This window comes from Eretmochelys imbricata, chromosome 14 (assembly GCF_965152235.1).
Source record: "Eretmochelys imbricata isolate rEreImb1 chromosome 14, rEreImb1.hap1, whole genome shotgun sequence".
Lineage (NCBI taxonomy): Eukaryota > Metazoa > Chordata > Testudines > Cheloniidae > Eretmochelys > Eretmochelys imbricata.
In genome coordinates this window covers 3,097,627-3,118,000 of record NC_135585.1, presented here as the reverse complement: position 1 = coordinate 3,118,000, position 20,374 = coordinate 3,097,627, and the positions used below count along the sequence as shown (strand labels likewise).

The following is a 20,374-nucleotide window of genomic DNA, read 5'->3' as shown; positions in this document are numbered from 1 at the left end:
AGGATGATGGGTGGGACGATCCCCGCTCTCTCCTTGCCCAGGCCCAGAGCTGGGGGACAAGCCGAGGGGCACAGACGTTATTCCTGCAGGAGACTCCAGCTGCAGCGGGATCCTTCCTCCGGCTGCAGCCCCAGCAGAGCCACTCCACACTGCTCAAACGCAGGATTTCGCACTGATCCGAGCCAGGAGCTGCCCCACATGTAAGAAGCACAGGGAATCTGGAGACAGTGGAGGGAAGGGGGAGGATGAAACAGGACTTTTCCATGTGACTCCCACTATTCTCTTGAAATCTGCCAGTGCGACCCCTCACCTGCCCCTGCAACCTGATATACGTTATTTCTAGGGTGCCAATCACCAGAGTCTTTACAGCGCCACCCTCACACGCATGCTACTGATCCTGACGTCCCAGCGGCAGGAGACAGAGGGAGACTGTGACAGGCTAGCTGCGAGCCAGGAGCACTTGGGGGCCACCTCTCCCCTTGTCGGATACACGTTTATTTCATTCTTTCACTGCAGGATATCCAGGTCACTGAGTTCTAATCTCGGCTCTAACACTCACTCCCTCAGTGGACCTCAGTGAGTCACTTCCCTGCTCTGTGCCTCAGTTTCCCCATCTTTCAGGGATAATACAGCTCATTTCCCACACAAGCAGCTGGCGCACCCAGTGTTACTCTAAAGAGAAGACGTTCTCACAGGCTGCGCAGCGAACAGAACAAATATTTGAGGTTCAGTTTGCTGTTAAAATGCTATAATCTGGAGATATGTTGTCACCAATAAAACACTGGTAGATTACATTGGAAATAGGGAAAAACAAACAAAGAAAATGCAATTAATTCCCCTTCCACTGCAAAAGAAAACCCCTGAGAAAGGCAGAGCTGGGAGAGACGCCTGCCACCAAAGGCACGAGCTGGTGTTCTGAGTTGACAATGTTACATTTTATGGAGACCATTTCTTTGAAGTTTTGGCCCTGAAAACGTGTGAAAATTGCTCCGGCAAACCCAGAAATCTGTCTGTTCATTTGCAAGCCATTTAGCAGGTTCCATAACCAGAACGGAAAGCCGAGGGATGCAAATTAGCACCCAAGGAGCATTGCAACCCCCACCACGGATGTGCAGCCCGCCCTCTTCCCCCCACAGCTGGTCCTCACAAGTATCAGCAACCTGCCCTCTCCAATCTAATCTTTCCCCATCTTCCTCATCAATCAATTTGTCCCATAAAGGTCCCTGACATGCTGAAATATCGGCTAAACATCCACTCCATCCGTTTATGCAAATAGAATAAATCCATCCCGGCTTCTCTAAATATTGATTATGCTTCTTAATTTATCGCAAAATAATAATAATAATAAAATGAAAAGTTGGGAGCCGTGCTGGGGAGAGACGGGGGGCAGGGGGAACAGTTTGTGTCTGGAAAATAAATGGCAGCAAACATGGAAAAGGTGGAGCAGGCTGTGTGGCAGGGACGGGGCGAGAGAAACTCCTGGACAAGGCTGTTCATTTCTGTCCCCAGCATGGGGCAGGGGCTCCAGTATTTTCACTGGGGCAATGATGCGAGGGATGACCGAGGCTTGGCCTAGCTCCGAGCATTCAGTGGGAACTGCCTTCCAGACCCTGGATCTCTCCAAACCTCCAGCCCTTTAGACCATCACAGGCTTGGTGTCAGGACTCGTGGGTTCTACTCCCAGCTCTTGTGTGGCCTCGGGCAGTCACTTCCCCACCCTGTGCCTCAGTTTCCCCACCCAAAGTGGAAGCTCATGGCACCAACTTCCCCCCCCCTTATAAAGTACTTTGAGAGCCACAGCTAAAAGCCCGATAGAAACAAAGCCTTCTGTAAACAACAGTGAAAGTTTGTCGGGCCCAAGCACAGACCATTGGGTGCTGATCCTCAGCGCCCCATCCCGACTCAGCACCAGCGCGCGCCCCCAGCCTGACAGCCAGCTGGGGGCTGCGGACGGCCACGGCCACGAGAGCAGGTTCCTCCCAGGTTCTAGGGGCCCAGGAGGGAACAGCTGCCCAGAGGCGCTGGACTGTGCTGGAAGGAGAGGAGCGTCACTACAGCTCGTGAATTGGCGTTGAGGCCAAGTCGTGGGCTCCAGGCGGATGGCGCTGCTCTCCCCACCTTGCCTCCGACAGCCCCGACCCCACCGTGCACCGCAGCCCGCTGCAGCCAGAGTGGGCAGGGCACGCCCAGGAGGCAGGGAGGGCAGAACATGCCACCCGTCAGCCACGGCACAGGGTGACGGACCTCGCGGTGCTCTCCAGTGACCCCGTGTAGCCGGGCCAGAGCACGGGGGCTGGTGCCAGAGCGAGCCACCTGCTCAGTTACCACCAGCAGACAGGGGCCGACGCTGCCCACAGAACCCTCTGTGGCTCTGGGAAAGTCACGGCCAGAGCTCTGCCTGCAGGATGCCCCAGTGCCGGGGCCAGGAGCACCTCGCACGCTGGTTCCAGCAATACACGTGGCACCTGGAGGGGGAACTCGGGAAGGGACCCCCTTTCCCTGCCCATCGGAGCCATCCGGGCTCTAGCATCCTGGCTACTTCTCCCCTGGTCCTGTCCACACTGGAGAGATTCCCGGGGGGCAGCCCTGGGGAATCCGGTGCTTTATTTATCCACAGGCAGAGGCAAAGCAAGTCTCTGCTCCCCCCATGCACGGCGCCACCACCACCTCCAGAAACCCCTCCTCCCCCTGCAGCCCCTGGCCTCGGCAGCACAGGGACCAATTAGCACCTCTGCTCCTGGTGTTTCTGTGAGCTGGGCACCTGCCCCTGGGGAAAGGGCTGAAGCCAGCAGCTCATTTGACACAGAGGCCATCCAACAGCTGTGGGGTGGGGCCAGTCGGGTGGCTGCAGAACAGATCCACAGGCTGGGGGGCCTGAGCTCGCTCCCCGGGCTCCCCTGTGCCTTGCACTCAGAGCGCTGGATCTTTGTAAAGCCCCGAGGGCAGACAACGCTGTGCTCCTCTCAAAACCCAGTATCCTAGGACCTGGAAATGCAGCATTCTCCCTACTTTACAGGAGTTTTGCAGAGGACGGGAAGGATTTTCAGTCCTGTTCCGTGGGGTCAGCTGGTGGGAGGTTTGTTCACACGGGACAGGGTGTCTCCGCAAATGCTAAACCTGGCTTCCTAAAAGAAACTCCAGGAAAGGAAAGATACATAGAAAAGGAGATAAGGAATGCAGTTCTGCGTGCGCACACACGTGTGAACACACGTGTGAACACACACATGCAGACACACCCCCTTCTCTCCTCTCTGCTGTCCATGTGTCCATTGCTCCATGAAAGACAGGGGAGAAATAAAGCAAGGCTGTTCTTGGCCCCCCCAAGGGCATATCTCTCCTTGGGCACTTGCCCTAGGGCGTAGCCATGTTCACACTGATGTGAGCGTGAACCATGAACACCGAGGAGGGGGAAGAGGACTCCCTCCATCCCCTGCCCGCTCTAAGAACCGAATCTTCGGACGGAGAAATACCGGACTTGTCACTCAAAGCTGCTCCCAGGACAGCTCAAGCTGCACTCGGCCCCAGCCCCAGCCGTTTTCATCAGACACCCAGGGTTCATCTGAAAAGATTCGGCCAAACAAACACACAAAAACAAACAAAGAAAGAAAAAACCTGGCGCCAAGAGAAATCAGCGACCACCTGATTATTTTTCTTCGTAACAATGAAACCCAGTTTGCATCTCAAGTTAAACCCCAAGCCCGTCGCAGTAACTGCTACCTGCCCCTTTCACCAGCGCCCAGGCACGAGACCGAAAACTGACCCTAGTTAGGAAGCAAGAGCCGGATAACTCCCCACCAAAGGCCGGAAATGCAAAGAGAACCAACAAACAGGGTAAATAATGACAGTCTTTTCACGTCCTTCCCTTGTACCAATCTAAAGTGTTATCCCAGACCCCACACATGAATTTCCTTTGTTTTTCCCTTCAGATAACGAGATTTTTAACCTGATGCTGCCCCTTTAAATATTTGGCAAATAGAAAATAAGTGTAATACAATTTCCTCAGTGTTATAATTTAAGATTAATCCATATTGTTATGGCACTAAATAAATGCTGTAATATTGAAATGCAGCTTGACAGAGTGCCAGGCGTACAATTAAAATGTTATCCAATGGGTAATCACAAGCTAGTTTCTACGTTATAAGTGCCACTTGCAATCTGTCGCCTTTTGACTGAGAGAGAGAGAATGGAGGAGCGGTTCTGATCAGCACCACTTCACGTCCCAGTGCTTAAAAAGCCAGACAAACACAGCCTCCAGAGCAAACACCTCCAGAACTCCCCCTGCCAAGCTCAGCTCCCCCATCATCACACTGGTACCACTCTGAATGCACTCCAGAGCCAGCAGAAAGGTGCCCGTGGGACGCAACAAGACACAAGCTGCTGGGGATGTGGGTCTAGACTGAGAAATGACCCACTGGTCACACCCCTCTCCCCTCCTATGGTCGTAATCGCAGCACTGGTGATCCCATTAGCCTGCGACTTGGCAGACTCTGGTTAAAATCCCTGCTCTGCCAGAGTGCCAATGGGACCTTAATCTCTAAATTCTCTGGCCTTGCTGCATGGGGAGGAGGAATCTATCAAGACAGTAAGGTGCTCGGATATCCCCATAACAGGGTCAGGAAGCAGCTGTTCTGGTCGGACAGTGGCTGCCCCCCAGGGGTAGGTGCACTCAGGAAGTGGGGGGGATGCACAGCTCTTCCCTGGCTGCAAGGGAGTGCAAGACGACTGGGCACCTGCTCCCTGTGGGGACAGACAGCGCCCCGGGCCAGCTGGAATCAGGGCAGCTTTGTGAACCAGGTCAGCTAAGGGATCTCTTGGGTGGTGCCTCTACCAGGCCCCGGGCTACTCACACAGCAAGGTGCTACTTGAACCCAGTCACTGCAGCCAATAAACCCTGGGAACTGAATCCAACCCCAGCCCACCTGGAGCTTCCTGCGCACCTGCCCCTGGGTGCGATTCTCCCACCACTGCTTAGGCTCCAGGCCCTGCTTCTCCCGCCCGACCCCGCATGTCACCATTCGCCCCGCACGCAAGGGGTGTCAAACGCTGCGGCTCTGAGCTGAGCGGTGTCACGCCCACTTTGGCCAGGTGCGAAGGACAGCGGGCACAGAGGGGCCGGGTGGGGACAATCACACCTGGAGCTTCTTGCATCCAAACCGGGGCCGGGAAATCCTTCCTGACAGCCTGCTTTGCCCCCTGCGTTTCTGGAACACAAGCAGGAGGCTCTGACCAAGGCTGAGCACTGCCACCCCGGGTAAATCCAAAGGGCCTTTGCCGACGAGCTGCAGTCTGGAGGGCTGAGAATCAGCCCTGGAATTGCTACATTAAGTTCTCAGAAAGTGTTTCAAATACATAAAATGCCCACAAAGGGCGAGAAGGCCGAGCAGCCCCTTTCTCTCAGGCCCCGAGCAAAGCAACAACAAAAAAATTACCAAAACAGAGTGTAAGCAATAAAGCAAAATTGATAGGTAGGCCAGCTCTAAGCCCCGCTAACATAAATATTGGTTTTATTCAGTGAATCCCACTCCAGCTTCAAGAGGAGAGCTTCTTCACCCTGCTATTTGATGACATATTCCTGAATTTCTGAGTTACCCTACAAATAAATAAAACAGAGCTGGGCTTTGATCCGTGCTACACACATGCTGAGACTTCGCTAAGTCTGGTGGCTTCCAAAAGGGGGCTCTGGTAACGGTGCAGCTCAGCTCACATGGGGCGTGGTCTGACGCCTGCTGACATCTGTCTGTCCATCTCAGAGGATGCTGGAAGAGGTGCGCATGGTACCTTATATCTGTAGCCCTGGCATAGCTGGCAATAAGAACACGGGACTCCTGGCTGCACTGCACCTCCCGCTAGCTGGGCCTGCCCCTGGAGCTGCCGGCTCTCCACAGCAGAGGCCTCAGCTCTTTGCAGGTGGGGCGTTGGCCTGGTCTGTGGAAAGAGTCTTTGTTTATCGAGCCAGCTCCCCAAGGTGTTTCCCTCGTGGCTGCCCCCGGAGATTTGTTCTTTTACACAGCTGTGGTCCTGCCTCAGCCAGAGTGCTGAGCCCCGACTCCCTGCCAGGGGGGCGAGCTCACCAGTGTGGGTACGGGCTGCCGAGCCCAGACCAGCCCCAGCCCAAGGGCTGCAACTCACCCGCCTGCAGAGAGCATGCGGCAAGCCCACCACCCTGCAGCATGGGGACAGTGGTTTCTCTGAGGCCCGTGAGCAACGGGTCCTGCCTGGACTCCAACAGCTGCTTCTCCCTCGCAACTACTGATAGCTCGCAAGCGGTCGCTGCACCTCAGGTGGGCTCCTCGGCCTCCCCCAGGGTCACCCCCCACCCCCCCGCATTTCTCCAGCCCCGCAGCCCCTGAACTGGGCAGGGACACGGCCTGGGAGAAACGGTTCAACACACGCGTCCCACAACCAGCAGCTGGATTAACACAAGGCCCAGCCCCCCCACCTCTGGGCACTGAGGCAGGTTAAGAAATCCGGGGGTGAGGAGAGACCAGCCAGGAGCTCAGATGCGTCCCCAAAACTTGGGCCAAGCTGCTTTGGTCTGACCCATGGGCCGGATGCCTCCCCAGGGCTGTTTGTGGGGCCATCCTGCCTCCAGTCCCAGCCTGGGGGACGAAAAGGGCCTGGGGGGGCTAGAAGTGGGTCAAGCCCCCAGGCAGTGGAGAGCGGGGGTGGGGAGAGACATGAGGATCCCACCTTCGGTGCGATAAGCTGTGGCGGGGAGAATCAGTCTGAGGCCCCAGAAGGGAAGGAAGGGGAAATGGGGGTTTGATCCCCTGGGATCGGCTCTTCTCCAGTCCAGAGGGATTCCCACATCCCGACCTGGGTGTACAGTACAGCCAGGGCAGAAGGGAGCTGAGAGTTTGCAACTCTGGGCCCATCTGTTTTACTGTATTTTACAGAGTGGATGAAAAAGAAACCAGCCCAATAGTCCCATTCTTGGAGAATGGAGTATTCACACATTCTGCCCTGTGTGCTCCACGGGTCTTTCCAAAACAACCTATCAGCATTTACAGGAAGTGCATTTAACACAAGTTCCTTTGCCCAGCCCGGCCCTGCCTCCTCCCTATGTTCCATTCTGAAGCTGCCTGTTTAAACTCCGGTGCTAACAGCTACAGATTCCCCTTCCCCTACATGCACCCCTGGGATACTGGGTTGGTCAGGTGAAGGGGACATTTGTTCAGATCTTGGGGGCTCAGCACCATGGGGTCCCTGGGAACAGAGATCAGTGACTTGCACAGTACATTTTTCTTCCCCTAATATACACGTCCCCCTTCCCCACAGGATCTCTCTCTCTCTCTCTCTCTCTCTCTCATGCCTAGACACACACAATCACTCACAGGATCTCCCTCTGACATCACCGGCAGCTGGAATATTTATATCTCTTTCACCATGATGAATAACAAATTTATACCGAAAAAAAAAAAATCCCTCAGTACATCAAAGAGATTCACGTCCCTGAAACAGGAATCCAATTTCATGTTATAGCGTGGCCGCTCTGGCACCCCGGGGTCAAGCATTCATTTCCATATTTTGGGGCAATCGTAACAGTATTTATTAGAGACACTTAGTGTCCGCAGGTGAGATCATAAAAGGTGCCGTTCATCTAGCCCCGGCCTCTCTGGCTCCCCACAGACATGCACACACCAGTGTCCCTGCCCAGATCCAAATAATAACTAATGAACAGATGAAACCACTCCAGCGTAATTCCACAAGATTTTGGTTTCTTCGTATTCTGCTTTTTTTCTCCCTGACACATGTGAATTTACCTCCCGCCTCCCCTCCTCAGTAATCTTCCGCAGGAGGGTCCCTAATAAGGAGCAGACAAGTTAATCTCAAAATCTGTTTTAACTCTGACACCTACTTCTTAAAATGCAATGCAGAGGCTGGGCCGGCAAGCCACAGTAACACACAGGCGGAGAGGAAGGAAAAGCTCCTTTTGGGATGATGGATAGCTAACTGGTCCCTGCAGCCCTGGATCTTCATGCTAGCTCAGGCTGTGCCTGTAAAAGATGGAAGGCTGTCGTCTTCCACCGCACCCAGCCGGTGTGACTGGGGCTGGATGTACACACAGTCCCCCACCCACCTATCCACTTTAAACGAGTCAGATTTAATCTTAAAGTAACTAAAAGACAGTTGTGAGGCGGTTTGCCTCAAGTTCCATTCTTCATCCTCGCTCCCACCGAGCACTGGCTTTGTTGCTTCTCTCCTGCTCGGTGAATTGCTGCTGAAGAGACACACGGCTGCACATGTATGTGTGTGCGCGTGCGATCAAGGGCTCCTGTACCCAATTCACCAGCCTCCGATGACGGGGATTCGGCTGCTTCCAAGGTCTTAGGAAATTAGAGAAACAATCTCCAGCCCGTTTAAAAAAGAAAACACGGCCCCACCTGTTTCTGACCCATCCCTTTCTCGGGAATGCCGGAATATAAAAATTAAGTGTTCGGACCGATCCCAGTCTGGAATTTAATCCACCGAGACAGCTGCAGTGAGAACTGGAGCAGGAGATGCTGGCAACTTGGGCCCTGAGGGCTCGTAACTGACACACGATGGGGCCTGATTGAAAACCAGAAATCACCAGGATCACGTCACAGCAGTGCTCCGGGGCTCCCTCAGCTACTCAGCAATGTTTGGCCTCAGCAAAACTCCTGCTCCTGCCTTATGTAAAATCCCTTCCAGGCTGCTGCTCTCAGGGTACAGTATTATTATATATTACAACAAATAGAAAGCTTTTCTGCAGTGACAAATAGCACTACATGAGCTAACCTATATATTAGCCTATAAAAATGTCACAAGGGCAAAAATTTAGACTCCGTGTAAAGTATCGAGTTCACAGAACCTCTTTGTCGAAGTTTTCCACTTCTTCTTTCCCTTATTTCATTTATTTATGGGCATTTCCACCATGGTGTCTGAGCACCACGTGAGATTCAAGGTCCCAGGCCAACCTCCACCCTCTGCCAGACCAGTGTGAAGTTGGGGTAAGTTTGCAGATTTACACCAGGAAAACTTTGATGAGGCTGATTTGCTACTAGCAGGACTCTCTCCGGTCTCTTTCCCAGACAGTGATGGGGTCTGGCAGGCTTTTCATATTGATCCAGCGATAATCTTTCAGTTCCTTCACAGAATTTTAATTGTGGAACAAAGTGACTTTTATAGAAAATCTGTTCTATATTACAGGGTATATTCCATGCGGGATTGTCAGTGACTTTAATGGGAGTTAGGCAGGAAAATTAAAATATGCCCCTATAGGTTCCAAAGGACAAAATCTATTCTGTTCTGTTTGTTTCTCTCTGTAATTGCATCAGAAATAAGAAATGTCAAGCATCCAAACTCTGACGTATCAGAAGTCACACGGGCAACTTCCCAGAACACAGTGCTGCGCCTATAATGCATAAATCACACTTTGCTCTGGTTTAGTAACTTGCATTAGAGAATTTCAGCGCCCTTTACAAAGGTGGGTAAGTGGTCTCCATATTGTACAGATGAAGAAACTGAGGCACAGAAAAAGACTCAGAGAGCGAGGAAGTGAGAAAGCTGGAAATGGAGCCATGGGGTCACGATTCCCAGTCCTGTGCGCCAGAGCTGCAGAACATTCTCTGACATATTCATTTGCATGATCTTTGCGCCAAAACCAGATGCAAACCGAAGCATTTGGCTGTTCTAACTCCCAGGTTTGAATGATGGGTTTAATAAAATAAAATGAAACCTTTTCATCTTATATTCTGCGCATCCTCCAAGTTACCCACAACCTTGGAGCCATCTGCAAAGTATTCTGGGACGTGTAGTCCCACGCTTGAAGGGGCAGCAGGGGAGGGAGCCATGTTACAGACAGACAACCCTAGGGCCTCATTTCAGGGCCACACATGCCCTGTTAATTGCACTGTGGATAACCCTGACCAAGAGGCAGCCGGTACCAAAGCAAAGGAAAAGACAGATGTGGGCGAGACATTGGGTCCTCTCCTCAACGTGTGTAAGTCCGGGCAGCTTCCTGACTTCAGGGGAGTTACGCTGATTTGCACGAGTTGGGGATCCGGCCCTATCCTGCAATTAACGTTCTGCGCCTGTCTTTCCACCTTTTCGGTTTACCGCAGCCAACCCACTATTTTGTCTGGTTATTTATCAGGGAGAGTAATTATTAATCATCGTTCATTACCGTTAGCCACGTTTCCAAAGCACTCGGCGCCAGGCCATGGAGCAGCAGCGAGAAAAGAATGAAACTGGGTTAACAGCTAAATAAGTAAACGTACGGAGTTCTAATGTCTCTTCCTTGCAACCAACTGGGCTACTTCTCCCCCCTCCAATTTAGAGACCCAGCCATGGCTAGCTGGAGGGGTTACACCCAGCTTTTCCGAGCACACATTTGGGGGCTCCATTACCCTTAATACATTTCTATTGTGAAGGCTCGCTGCTGGCAGCAGCTACAAGAGGAGTGTGTCCTGAAGCGGGGGGTGGGGGGGCGGGATTCTAACTTTGCTCTCAGACGTCTCCCATTTGAAGGGAGGCGAGAGGGCTCTTTTGTGGGTACCGAGCAGAGGAGTGCAGGGTATTCAGAGGCGCTCTGTCGTCCCATTATTAATGCTCGCAGGCTGCACTAATGACACAGGTAAGTTGACAGCATACATCCTAGCCGCCTGCTGGACTGCATCTCGTTTGTTCAAACATACTCTCAAAGGTGTCCAATCATTTATCAAATTGAAATGACCGTGTCGCGTTCCAAAGGCCCGGAGCATCCAAATCGCCTCCTCATTTCCTAGCACCCCCTTCCCAAAACTCCACCACTGCACAGGCTGGCAAAAGGGAACTGTTTGCAGGGCAAGTCTCCTTGTCCTGCCTGTGCCCAGAAATATGGCATTTCATGATTCTGCCTTTTTTCATTCTGTGCCGTGTCACAGACTCCAATACAAATCTACTAATCCAGCAGGAAATGATGGACTCCAGAAGCCCAACCAATTAAATTTAGACTCATGAAAAGCTCGGTGGCTAGTAAATTATAATTTTTATTAGCTTGAACAATGTTCCCGTAAGAGAAAGTGGAGACTCTCCCATGAATGGCTCTTGTATAATTTATTTAACTTCATGGGCCTTGCCAAAGCCCGGAATATTTTTAGATCTTTCTGTTGTTGGGTTTGGCTTTTTTTTTTAAGCGAGTTTCTGGAGGGGTATTTTTAGACTCATACATGTTATTTTAACAGACTTCTTTGCATTTGGACTTCCATATGTCACACAGCCTCTCCTACAAGGCTGGGCAGGTTTCTAAGAATTGCTGGAGTCAATTTCTTAGGATGCGCTATTTGCACCAAGGCTCTGCCTGCCACTAAATTAGCATCACCCAGCGTGGATAGTCCTATAGAAAAATTCCACTTCTTATAGGAATAATTAGACATGATGGTGTAGCAATTCCCAGTGGAAAAATGCACATTCCAAAATTGAGCTTTAATTTCCCAGTGTGTGTGTTAACCGCAGCTGCCTTGCATAACAATGTATATCTTACAGTTCTTGTGCAAAAGATCAGCCCTGGCAGTTCCTAGCTGTTAGCTGTGCATTGCCTTTGATGTCTCATGCTACTTGTCATTTATAAGTAAAGATGGTTAGAGTCTTTAGAACATGTCTTTGAACAGTAACTCTTTTAGCACCTATTTAATGCTGGTAACTGTGTTGCAAAAACACTCACTGGTGTCATGCAGTTAATGAGGTATTTACTAAAATGTATTTTCTTTTTTAGAAAAGAAGAACACTAAAGGCAGTGGGGGGAAACCCCTTTACAGGGTTTTTCTCACCAGGAAATTACTGGATTTAATGATAGCTAAATCTATATGAAGATCTATTATTCCTTGCAAGTTTCAGGGCTTGGACGGTGGTGGAGTAAAAGATGGAAGTACTCCACCAGAAATTCTCGGCTTGCAGTCCTTTATGGTCCCTGCTAGAGACGGCTGCCATTCCTGATTACTATTAATCTTTATTAATTAGTATGATGATTATATTTGTGTTCCTAGCTGCAGCAGTTCACAGATTATTTCTTATTGTCAGCCCCATTCAAGCCGAAATGCTGAAACATGCAGCTACCTTGGAGGGGTGGCAGGGGAGAGAGAGACAATGTTTATATTTGGAGGTTTCCCTAAAAGATAAGAATGTCTCTCTTACTAAATAAGAGTCTACAGCAATGTTGAAATTTCAGCAGCTCGAGGCAGCAGGACTGCTAAATAACCCTGCTCCTCTCTCTCTCTCTCTCTCTCTCTCTCTCAACTTTCACAGCTTTGACTTTGGACCATCTGCATTAGAGACAAAAAAAATCTACCACTGCACTAAAAATAACGCTACAAAACATTTTAATTGCACCTTTTGTGACAAGGTTACTATAACAGCACTTTACCATAAAATTTCTACAGCAGGATTATAAAACTCTCAGCACTCCGTTTTAAGAAAAACAATTTGTGAAACATTAAAAGCTAACTCCAAAATCAAGGTCTTTGCAGCTGACTTAAAAAAAAAAAAAAAAGGACAGTTTGAGGGGAGAGAGGAAAGCTTTCCGCGGGGAGAGAATTCCACAGCAACAGGAGTGTTACAATAAATGCTCGATCAACTATGTATGCCTTCTGGAATTTTGCCTGACTAGAAGAATGACTGGACATAAAAACAAAGTTCATTCTGAGCAGCGCTTTTCTTATTAGAACCAATATACCCCCAATGGATCTGTCTCATTTGGGGGCCTTCCAAGCCGTACATTTCAATTTTTATCCAAATCTCAACCTGAAAATTGAAGGAGTTAAAACAATTCCGTCAGGACAGGTTTTGCTCGTCGTCGTTCCTAAGACATCCCATGTGTGTATGTTTAAAAGCTGAGAGCAGGGGGTTAAGAGACATTAATAACCTTTTTCAGATTAAAAAAAAAAAACTGGCAAAGCTCCATCCAGTCTAGTCGGTATATTCCTACTCAACGGCCTCTGGTCCTTGTGAGGTCGTTCCCTGTATTATAATTAAATACTCAGTGTCAAGATACCATCAATAATTTATTCTACAGGAATCACCAATTTGCTTACCTGCAAATTTTCTCATCTCCCCTGAATTCCCCAATGAGACTTAAACACAACGCTGAGGGCTTTAGAAAGAGGGTTTCTCTGAGCTACATGAGGGACTATGTGCTTGATCCAGTGAAGACTACATGGGGCTTTGGATCAAACCTTCTCTGAAGCGGGATGGGGCACTGTCTGAACTAGGGGCACTAACCAAGGAGCACAGAAGAAACAAGATTTAAACACAAATCTGACAATTTGCCCTGTTTGTCCAGCTTTATATTTTAAAATAAACCCTGGTGTCATTTGGGAGCATCTGTTTCTGAAAGGCTGAGCTGCAATCAGCATATTGCAATTTTGAAAAAAACAAAGGGGAAGGGAAGAAACAGTAAGAGGAAATACACATTTCATCCAGGGAAAATTCTGCAAACATATGATGTAATTATTTAAAATACAGCACATTTAAGAATAAGTATGTCTAGATCATTGCGTTTGTTATTGGCACTTTTTTTCATCTCATCATGCTAAAAGCCCATTAGTAATTATGCAATTTTTGTGTGTCATTTTTTTCTTTTTAGGAAATTTACAGTCTTCTTTTGACTGCGCTCCCAGATGACAATTCTCCATTCTAGTCCATCTCATGCCGTCCTTTTTAATCCACGCACTAATTGTAATCCCATTAAAGCAGATATAATTTTATTAGTATTCACAGTTCATCAAGCTAGCAATAATAACTCTTGCTGCTGAGTTTAAAAAAACTGCAAAACATTTACTCTGATGTTTAAAGCAAACTGTAAACAAACCGAGCTAGCTATATGCTTGTGCAAGAGTAGCACTGCATCCATCCATCCTTAAATGTATCTCATACATATACACCGTGCACACACAGCTTCCCACAGCCCTTCTTTCTTGACATTATAAACCAGCTAACAGATTTCAAATCCAGCAGTCTGTGCAGAAAAACTTTGAGGACAAAAATATATTCACTTGCGGGTTAATAGGGAGGCAGCTGAGAGTAGCACACAAGAATTCCACCATTCCCACTTGCAAATACATTTGCAGAGGGAATATGGAGGAAATAAGATTTCTAACTCCAATCTTTCATTTCGCACACAGCAGAAGCTCCCTTTAAAATCCAGTCCACGGCGGATCAACCCTTTGGAAACCTGAGGAGCCCACAATACTCAGAGCAAAGGCAAAATGTGAGGGCCAAATCCTGAAGCCTCAGTTCCATTTTCCCTTACTCCTCTCTCAGGCCAGTTTCCCACTGAGTGAGGCCTGAGAACAGCACTATAGTGGGGATTGACCCCGGCCCTTTGGATATACATCAGTACTGAAGACAATGAATACACACCTTACCTCCCCAGAAACCCCGAGCTGCTCACGCATATAATTGACCCGCTGATAGTTTTTTATTGTGTTTTGTTTAATATTAAGCATGTAGCTAGTAGGTACCTGGTAGATTTCCCCTCACCCCTCTCTGGTTGCAGGCTGCTCTGAAGCATTAGTTGATTAAACGGCCACTGCCGATGATCTCCAAAGACCCTATTGCATCTCACTGGGTCTATTTTTCTTGCCACACTTTGTATGCCTTTAGCAGGATACCGGAGGCACTTGTTAAAGCTATTGCATGGCCCTGCAAACCCATTCGCACCCTGACACTTCAGGGCTTTATATAGAAACAGGATTTTCTAGTCCTACACCACCAGCCCTATTAACACAGCCCGGCACACGCCACTGCCCCAATCGGCAAGGCCCCAGCCAGCCCCTCGCTGCTCCCCGCGTCCTGGCACGGAGCAGCCCTTTTGCTCAGCCCCCCGAACGCCTCCTTGTCGTCCCCCCGAGGTTCTCCGGGCTCTTAGGGCAGCGAGGGCTTTTCGGCGGGGTTGTTTTCCTTTCGCCGCCTCTCGCCTCCAGCCCAGCGGCTGCACAGAACAGCTCCCGCTCGGGGACACAGACCGCTAGCGCCCCGCACGGAAGCGGCCCGGGGGACCGAGCGGGGCAGCCCCCCGCGGAGCTGCGCGCTCCCTCCCGCCGGCCTGGCCGCCGCGCAGCCCGGGGACCCGCGGCTGGCTCCGTGCACCGGCCGCTGGCTGCGGGGGACGGGCGGGGACCCCACTGACCTGTGTGCGCCGCCATGGAGATGGGCGCGGGGAAGAACTTGCCCGGCTGGAAGTGGCCCGGGTGCTGCACGGGGCTGTGGCCGGACGCGGCCAGGCGGCCGGCGCTGCTGCGGTGGCCCACGCTGCCGCGCTCGGCGAGGAGGTGAGGCGGGGGCGCGAACTCGCGGCCCTCCATGCCGGGGCCCGCTGCACGCACCCCGGCGGGCGGGCGAGCGGCGGCGGCGGCGTCTCAGCGGGGCAGCGCTCGTCCTTCAGGGCTCCGGCGGGCTCGGGCCCCGCTTCTGCTCCTGGCGTCCCGGCTCATCCTCTGCGGAGGGGAGAGAGACAGAGCGTGAAACCGGCTGCAGCCCAGCTGGGGGACGGGAGAAATCCCCGGCCCTGGCTCCGGGCTGATCACCGAGCCGCGGCGTTGACGGGGGCACGAGAGGGTTTTAAAAATACAGAACCCGCGCAGCGCCCCCCCACCCGCGCAGCGCTCCCCCCTTTTAACTGGCACCTTGAGGAGACCAGCCCCCCACCCCAAGGCAGAGCAACATTTTACCCAAAACGTGAATTGCATCTGCGAGGGGGAGACAAAAACCTGCCCCCGGACCTGAAAATCCCCCCGGATCTATGGGCCCCGGGCCGCCTGGGTCAGGCCTTTTGATGGGGCTGGGCTGAAAAAAAAAAAAAAAACACAAATAAAATAAAATCTCTCCCGGTTCCTCGGAGAATGTATTTCTCCGAGCCGCCGACCGCCCGGGCAAGCCAGCGCCAGCCCTGCGCGGAGCCGCCCCGCGGGCGCAGGGGACACTTCCCCCCAACTCTGCCTTCGGGCAGGTCGCGCTGGGCCGCGGCGGGGTCAGTTCTCTGCCGCAGGAGCCGGGCCTGCTTCCCCCACCCTCCGCCCTCGGGGGGAGAGAGAAGTCGCACGATGGGCTCCGGTGGCTCCCCGGGACAGCCCGTGCAAGGAGCAGACCCCAGCGCCCGGCCTGGGAGAGAGAGGACGGGGCAGAATTCGTGCCGCTGGCCCCGAAATAAATCTCACCCTCCGGCCACCGCGGTGGCAAACCCTGCCTTCGGTGGCAAGGCCGGGGCTTTAAATTCTTCTATACACTGTTCCCAGACCAAACAGTTATGTAAGGTGCTTCCTGGGCATTCACTCCGTTTGCACACAAGGCTGTTTGGCTCGGGCCCAGCGCCTGTAACATTAGGCCAAAAGGAGGAGGAGGAGGGCGGGGGGTCTTGCTTCATAAATGTGGGAAAAAAGCGAACGGTCAGGTAGCATCTACGAATTTCACGAGCTCCCTACTCCCAGCATTTTGCCTGCGTGTATAAATAAATGCAAACAAAGCGTCGGCACACCCGGGACCCGAGAGAAGCCAGCAGTGGGTTCTGCTCCTGCCACACCATTCCCCGCCGTTCAAATCCCAGCCCCCCGCCCCAGTCCAGGGCTCCCAGACACTCGTTTTTGCCCAGTCTTCTCCTTCATTCTGTATTGTTTTAACGTTTCATCTCACCTCCAACCAAAGGAGAATAATAGATTCACTACCCTTAATTGTTAACATTCCAGGGGGGAGAAAGGATATTATTTTAACCCGGATCATAACAACAAAGCAATTAAGATGTTTTTCATTTAGCGAATACCCTTTTCAATTGCTATATTTAATGCTTCCAGCCCTACAGTGTCTTATTTGCAGACTACTTTTGTGTTTGATTTAATCTATAACCGAAAACACAATGTATTAAGTGAATACATATTTGCACAGCTGATAAGTATTTTATGTATATATTTAGATGGGGAGCTTTTGCATTGTAAATAAATTCGAACTAACACAATGAGCTCTCTTTGGCTTACAACTTAATACAAAGGGGGGGTGGGTTTTTTTCTCCCCCTATTGAGATCATAATCTATCTCTTTTAGCCTAACGAATATTTCCTACTTTGCAATTACAGGGAATTATTGGAAGGATCCTTCGCTTTGCAAGAATCTTACGGAAGGGGTTTTTTTCTCAGCAGTCAGCCGAAATCACCTAAAAAGCAGCGGAAATGGGTCTGGGTGGGAATACAGAATACAGGAAAACACCCACTTCAAAGCAATATATAGATATGAAATTCACAGGGGGAAAAATTGCAGCCTGCAAGACAAAGCTCAGTTCGCAGTTTCAGCAGCCTGGCGGGGTGAATGGTTTCACATAGCAACGCGGACGGGAAAGCTTGTTTTGCGGAGGGAAAGATTCCCACTCTCTGATTCATCTCGGCTTCAGATATTTTTAAAATGAATAAAAGGACAGCAATCTGGCCAGGGCCTGGGTGAGCAGGAAAATGTCCCGGGATCAGTTACAGGAAGGGGGGCTGGACACCCCGCCCCGCAGTCCGCTTACGGCTTTGTTTGCACGATGGAATTATTACTCTTATTTGTCAGGATCGTGTCCTGTTTGCAGGCCCGGGTGGAGCAGGCAGCGGAGAAGGGCTGGGGGCCGAGGTGTTACACACCTATATTCCCAGCCGCTGTTCTTCTGCCTGAGACCGGCGGGGGTTCGGTAACCCCCCCCCCGCCCCGCTTCCAAACATGCCCCAATCTCCAAACCCCATTCATCAAATCCCCTCCCCCACCCCCCAAAATCTCTCCTTCCGACCAGCTCCCGGCAGCCAAGGGCAGGCGGGCCGGGGCTGCTGCGAGTCAGCCGCGGCTGGAACAATGCGAGGAAGGAAAAACACGGAGCGGGAAGCGGTTAAACATACATCGCGGGGAGAAGGTGGGAACCAATATTCCACCGCAAACGGCCCCGAGTCCGACCCCCCGGCCCAGTCGGGCTTCCACGGACCCCCGCTTCTGCTGGGCCTTTGCGGGAGGTTTGGTCCGGCCCAGCCCTGCTCGCCTCGGCGCCGGAGCCGTGCAGCGCCGGGGCTGCCGCCCTCCCGCCCCGCGCCAAGGCAGCGGGCTCGGCTCCCCGGCCTCCTCCCCTCCGCTCGCCGCTTTGCGTCCGGAGAGGCTGGGGCGGCTCGCGGGGCAAGCGCCTGCCCCAGCCCGGCCGCGAGAGCTCTCCGCCGGCAGCCGCGGGGAGAGCGGGCCGCTGGGGAGCTGCCGGGATCGGCCTCGCAGCAAGCCCGGCGAGAGCCCGGGCTGGGGCCGGCTGGGTTCCTCCCCACCCCGAGGCTTTCTCCTGCTTTCTAGCTGGGTTTTACAAACCCCCTTTTTGCACCGAGAGGGAAAAAGCGCCAGCAGCCGCAGCTCCTCGGAGAAGAGGCGCAGCCTCGAGCCCTGCACCCCGAGATTGTGCATTTATTTGTCTCACAAAAACCTCCCCCGCTCGCGTTTACAAATGAAAATTAAACAAACAAAAAGCAGCTTCCCGATTAGAGGGAACACCCTCGGACCCGGGCAGAGAGGAGACACACAACGACCGCCACGGCCAGCAAACGCAGACAGATTTGCAACGAGCTGGCCTCCCTGCGACCAACAACAAAACCTACCGAGCCCGAAGGTTTAAAAAAAGCCGGATTTTCTCCCCAGTATCTCCAACTCAATCTTCCTTTAAAATCTGTTAATTAACAAGCAAAGTCCGTGTGACCATAAAAAAAACCAACAGCCTCAACTTGCACCTTCCCCCAAACCTAATTTTGTTTTGGGTTGGGTTTTTTCCTGTGGATTTTTTTTTTTTAATTCAGATTTGTCCTCTATTCAAATTTAGCAAATGCGCTGAGGGAGAAAGAAAGCACTCCTCGGCGCTCGATGCAAAGCTAAATCTCTCCTGCAACCACGTATTTATTTTTTTAAAAAACAGAAAGGCTGCAAATTTGCGTCCATTGCCTTTTTTAAAGTGCTACAATGGCTCTGTTTGTTTTTCCTTGCAAAGCACCATTCATAGCTGCATTTAAAAAACCTTAGAATGGCATTAGAAAATTTGCAAACAATTGTATTTTTGTTGGTGCTACCCGGCGCTAGGTACAAATTTCCAGGGGTAGAGAAAGCAATTTACTGTAACCATTAAAAATGCCCTGTAGCATTTCTTTTCATTGGAGGTGCTAAGAGTAGCGTATTCCAACATGTCTTTTTTAGTCTTATTATTATTTTCAATTGATATGTGTTATAAACAGTTCCAAGCAAAACACTGCTACTAAAATTTTTTTTTTTACAGATGTAACATCAAACAGAACTACAGAATGTTCTCAAAAGAAAAAGAATAGCAACATGGTATTTTCAACCATCAAAAGTTCTCACTATGCAAAAAAAAATAATAAAATTTACAATCCTGGATTTTATTTTAATTCTAAAAAAAAAAAAAAAGCATTTTTTTAAAAAGCAAACAAAAATAGAATTGCAGTTACTTACTGGAGATATGTTCCTTGCACACAGTGAATGCAATACAATTAAATCAGTAAATGGGACTTTGCATTGTATTCCTATTGGTATTTGCACTGTGCTGACTGTTGCACTGTAAATGCACTGGCTGCTCTTGCAGAAGGGAAAGGACCCTACAGTGGGTTCCTTCCAGCCTCAGCAGCTCCCCAGCCCGCAGCTCAGTCCTGCAAGCAACTCTCCCTGCATACTAATAAGCTCGTGCCACTCACCCAGGGTGAGCACGGTCGCTGATTGGACGTCTGGCCCGCCACGGTAATAAACTCGTGCCACTCTCCCTGCGTAAACAGGCCTCCCAATAGGCTGGCGCGGGGCCAGCGAGCTGCCAATCAGAGAGCAGCAGGGCTACTACTCAGCCCAATGGCGCCTAATTCAAGCCTTGCAGCTGCGCAGCTCCTCTTGCGCAGCTGCCGTCCCCGCTTGCTTGTGAATGGGGATGTACAGCGAAGGCAGCGGCGGGGGGGGGGGGGGTCGGTGTTTGGGGGGTGGTGGGAAGGGGGGGTTGCAATGAGTTCTTCCAGGGAGTCGCTCCAGCCCACGCACGCTCCGAGCAGCTGGGCAGGGAGCGTTTTATTTTTTGCTTTGCTGGACTGGGCCGAGCTGGAAGCTCTGGTAGCAACCACTGCATGGAGCTATTGCGCAGTCTGATACGTGGGGTTGTGGACTGGGCTGGGTACGTGGGCGTTGCACCAAACCGAGCATCCCTTTTCACACAGACGTGCTGCAGTCTTCTAATGGGCCCCTGGCACGCTAGGGCTCCTGTCCTGGTCTGGAGGCCGGCTGGAGAATACGGGAACGGCTTTAGAAAGAGCAGGGGCTGCAGAACGGGGACAGAGACCTGCAAACTCTCTTCCCGGTCACCTGCATCCTGCCCGGTCTCAGGACAGGCTCTGTCGGTGCTTTTT

At 51.3% G+C, this 20,374-nt stretch overlaps 1 protein-coding gene across 1 annotated transcript in view; it reads right to left on the bottom strand.

Annotated features, from left to right (window-relative positions):
* The window catches only part of BAHCC1 (BAH domain and coiled-coil containing 1), a 76,555-nt gene extending 56,939 nt beyond the window's left edge, over nucleotides 1-19,616 (bottom strand). The window contains exons 1-2 of the mRNA XM_077833773.1: nucleotides 19,443-19,616; nucleotides 15,128-15,434 (exon numbers count right to left, since the gene is read on the bottom strand). Coding sequence (XP_077689899.1) covers nucleotides 15,128-15,302 — 175 coding nt within the window. The 5' untranslated portion in view covers nucleotides 15,303-15,434; nucleotides 19,443-19,616. The remainder of the gene's footprint in view (nucleotides 1-15,127; nucleotides 15,435-19,442) is intronic.
* Between the last annotated feature and the right edge of the window lie 758 nt (nucleotides 19,617-20,374).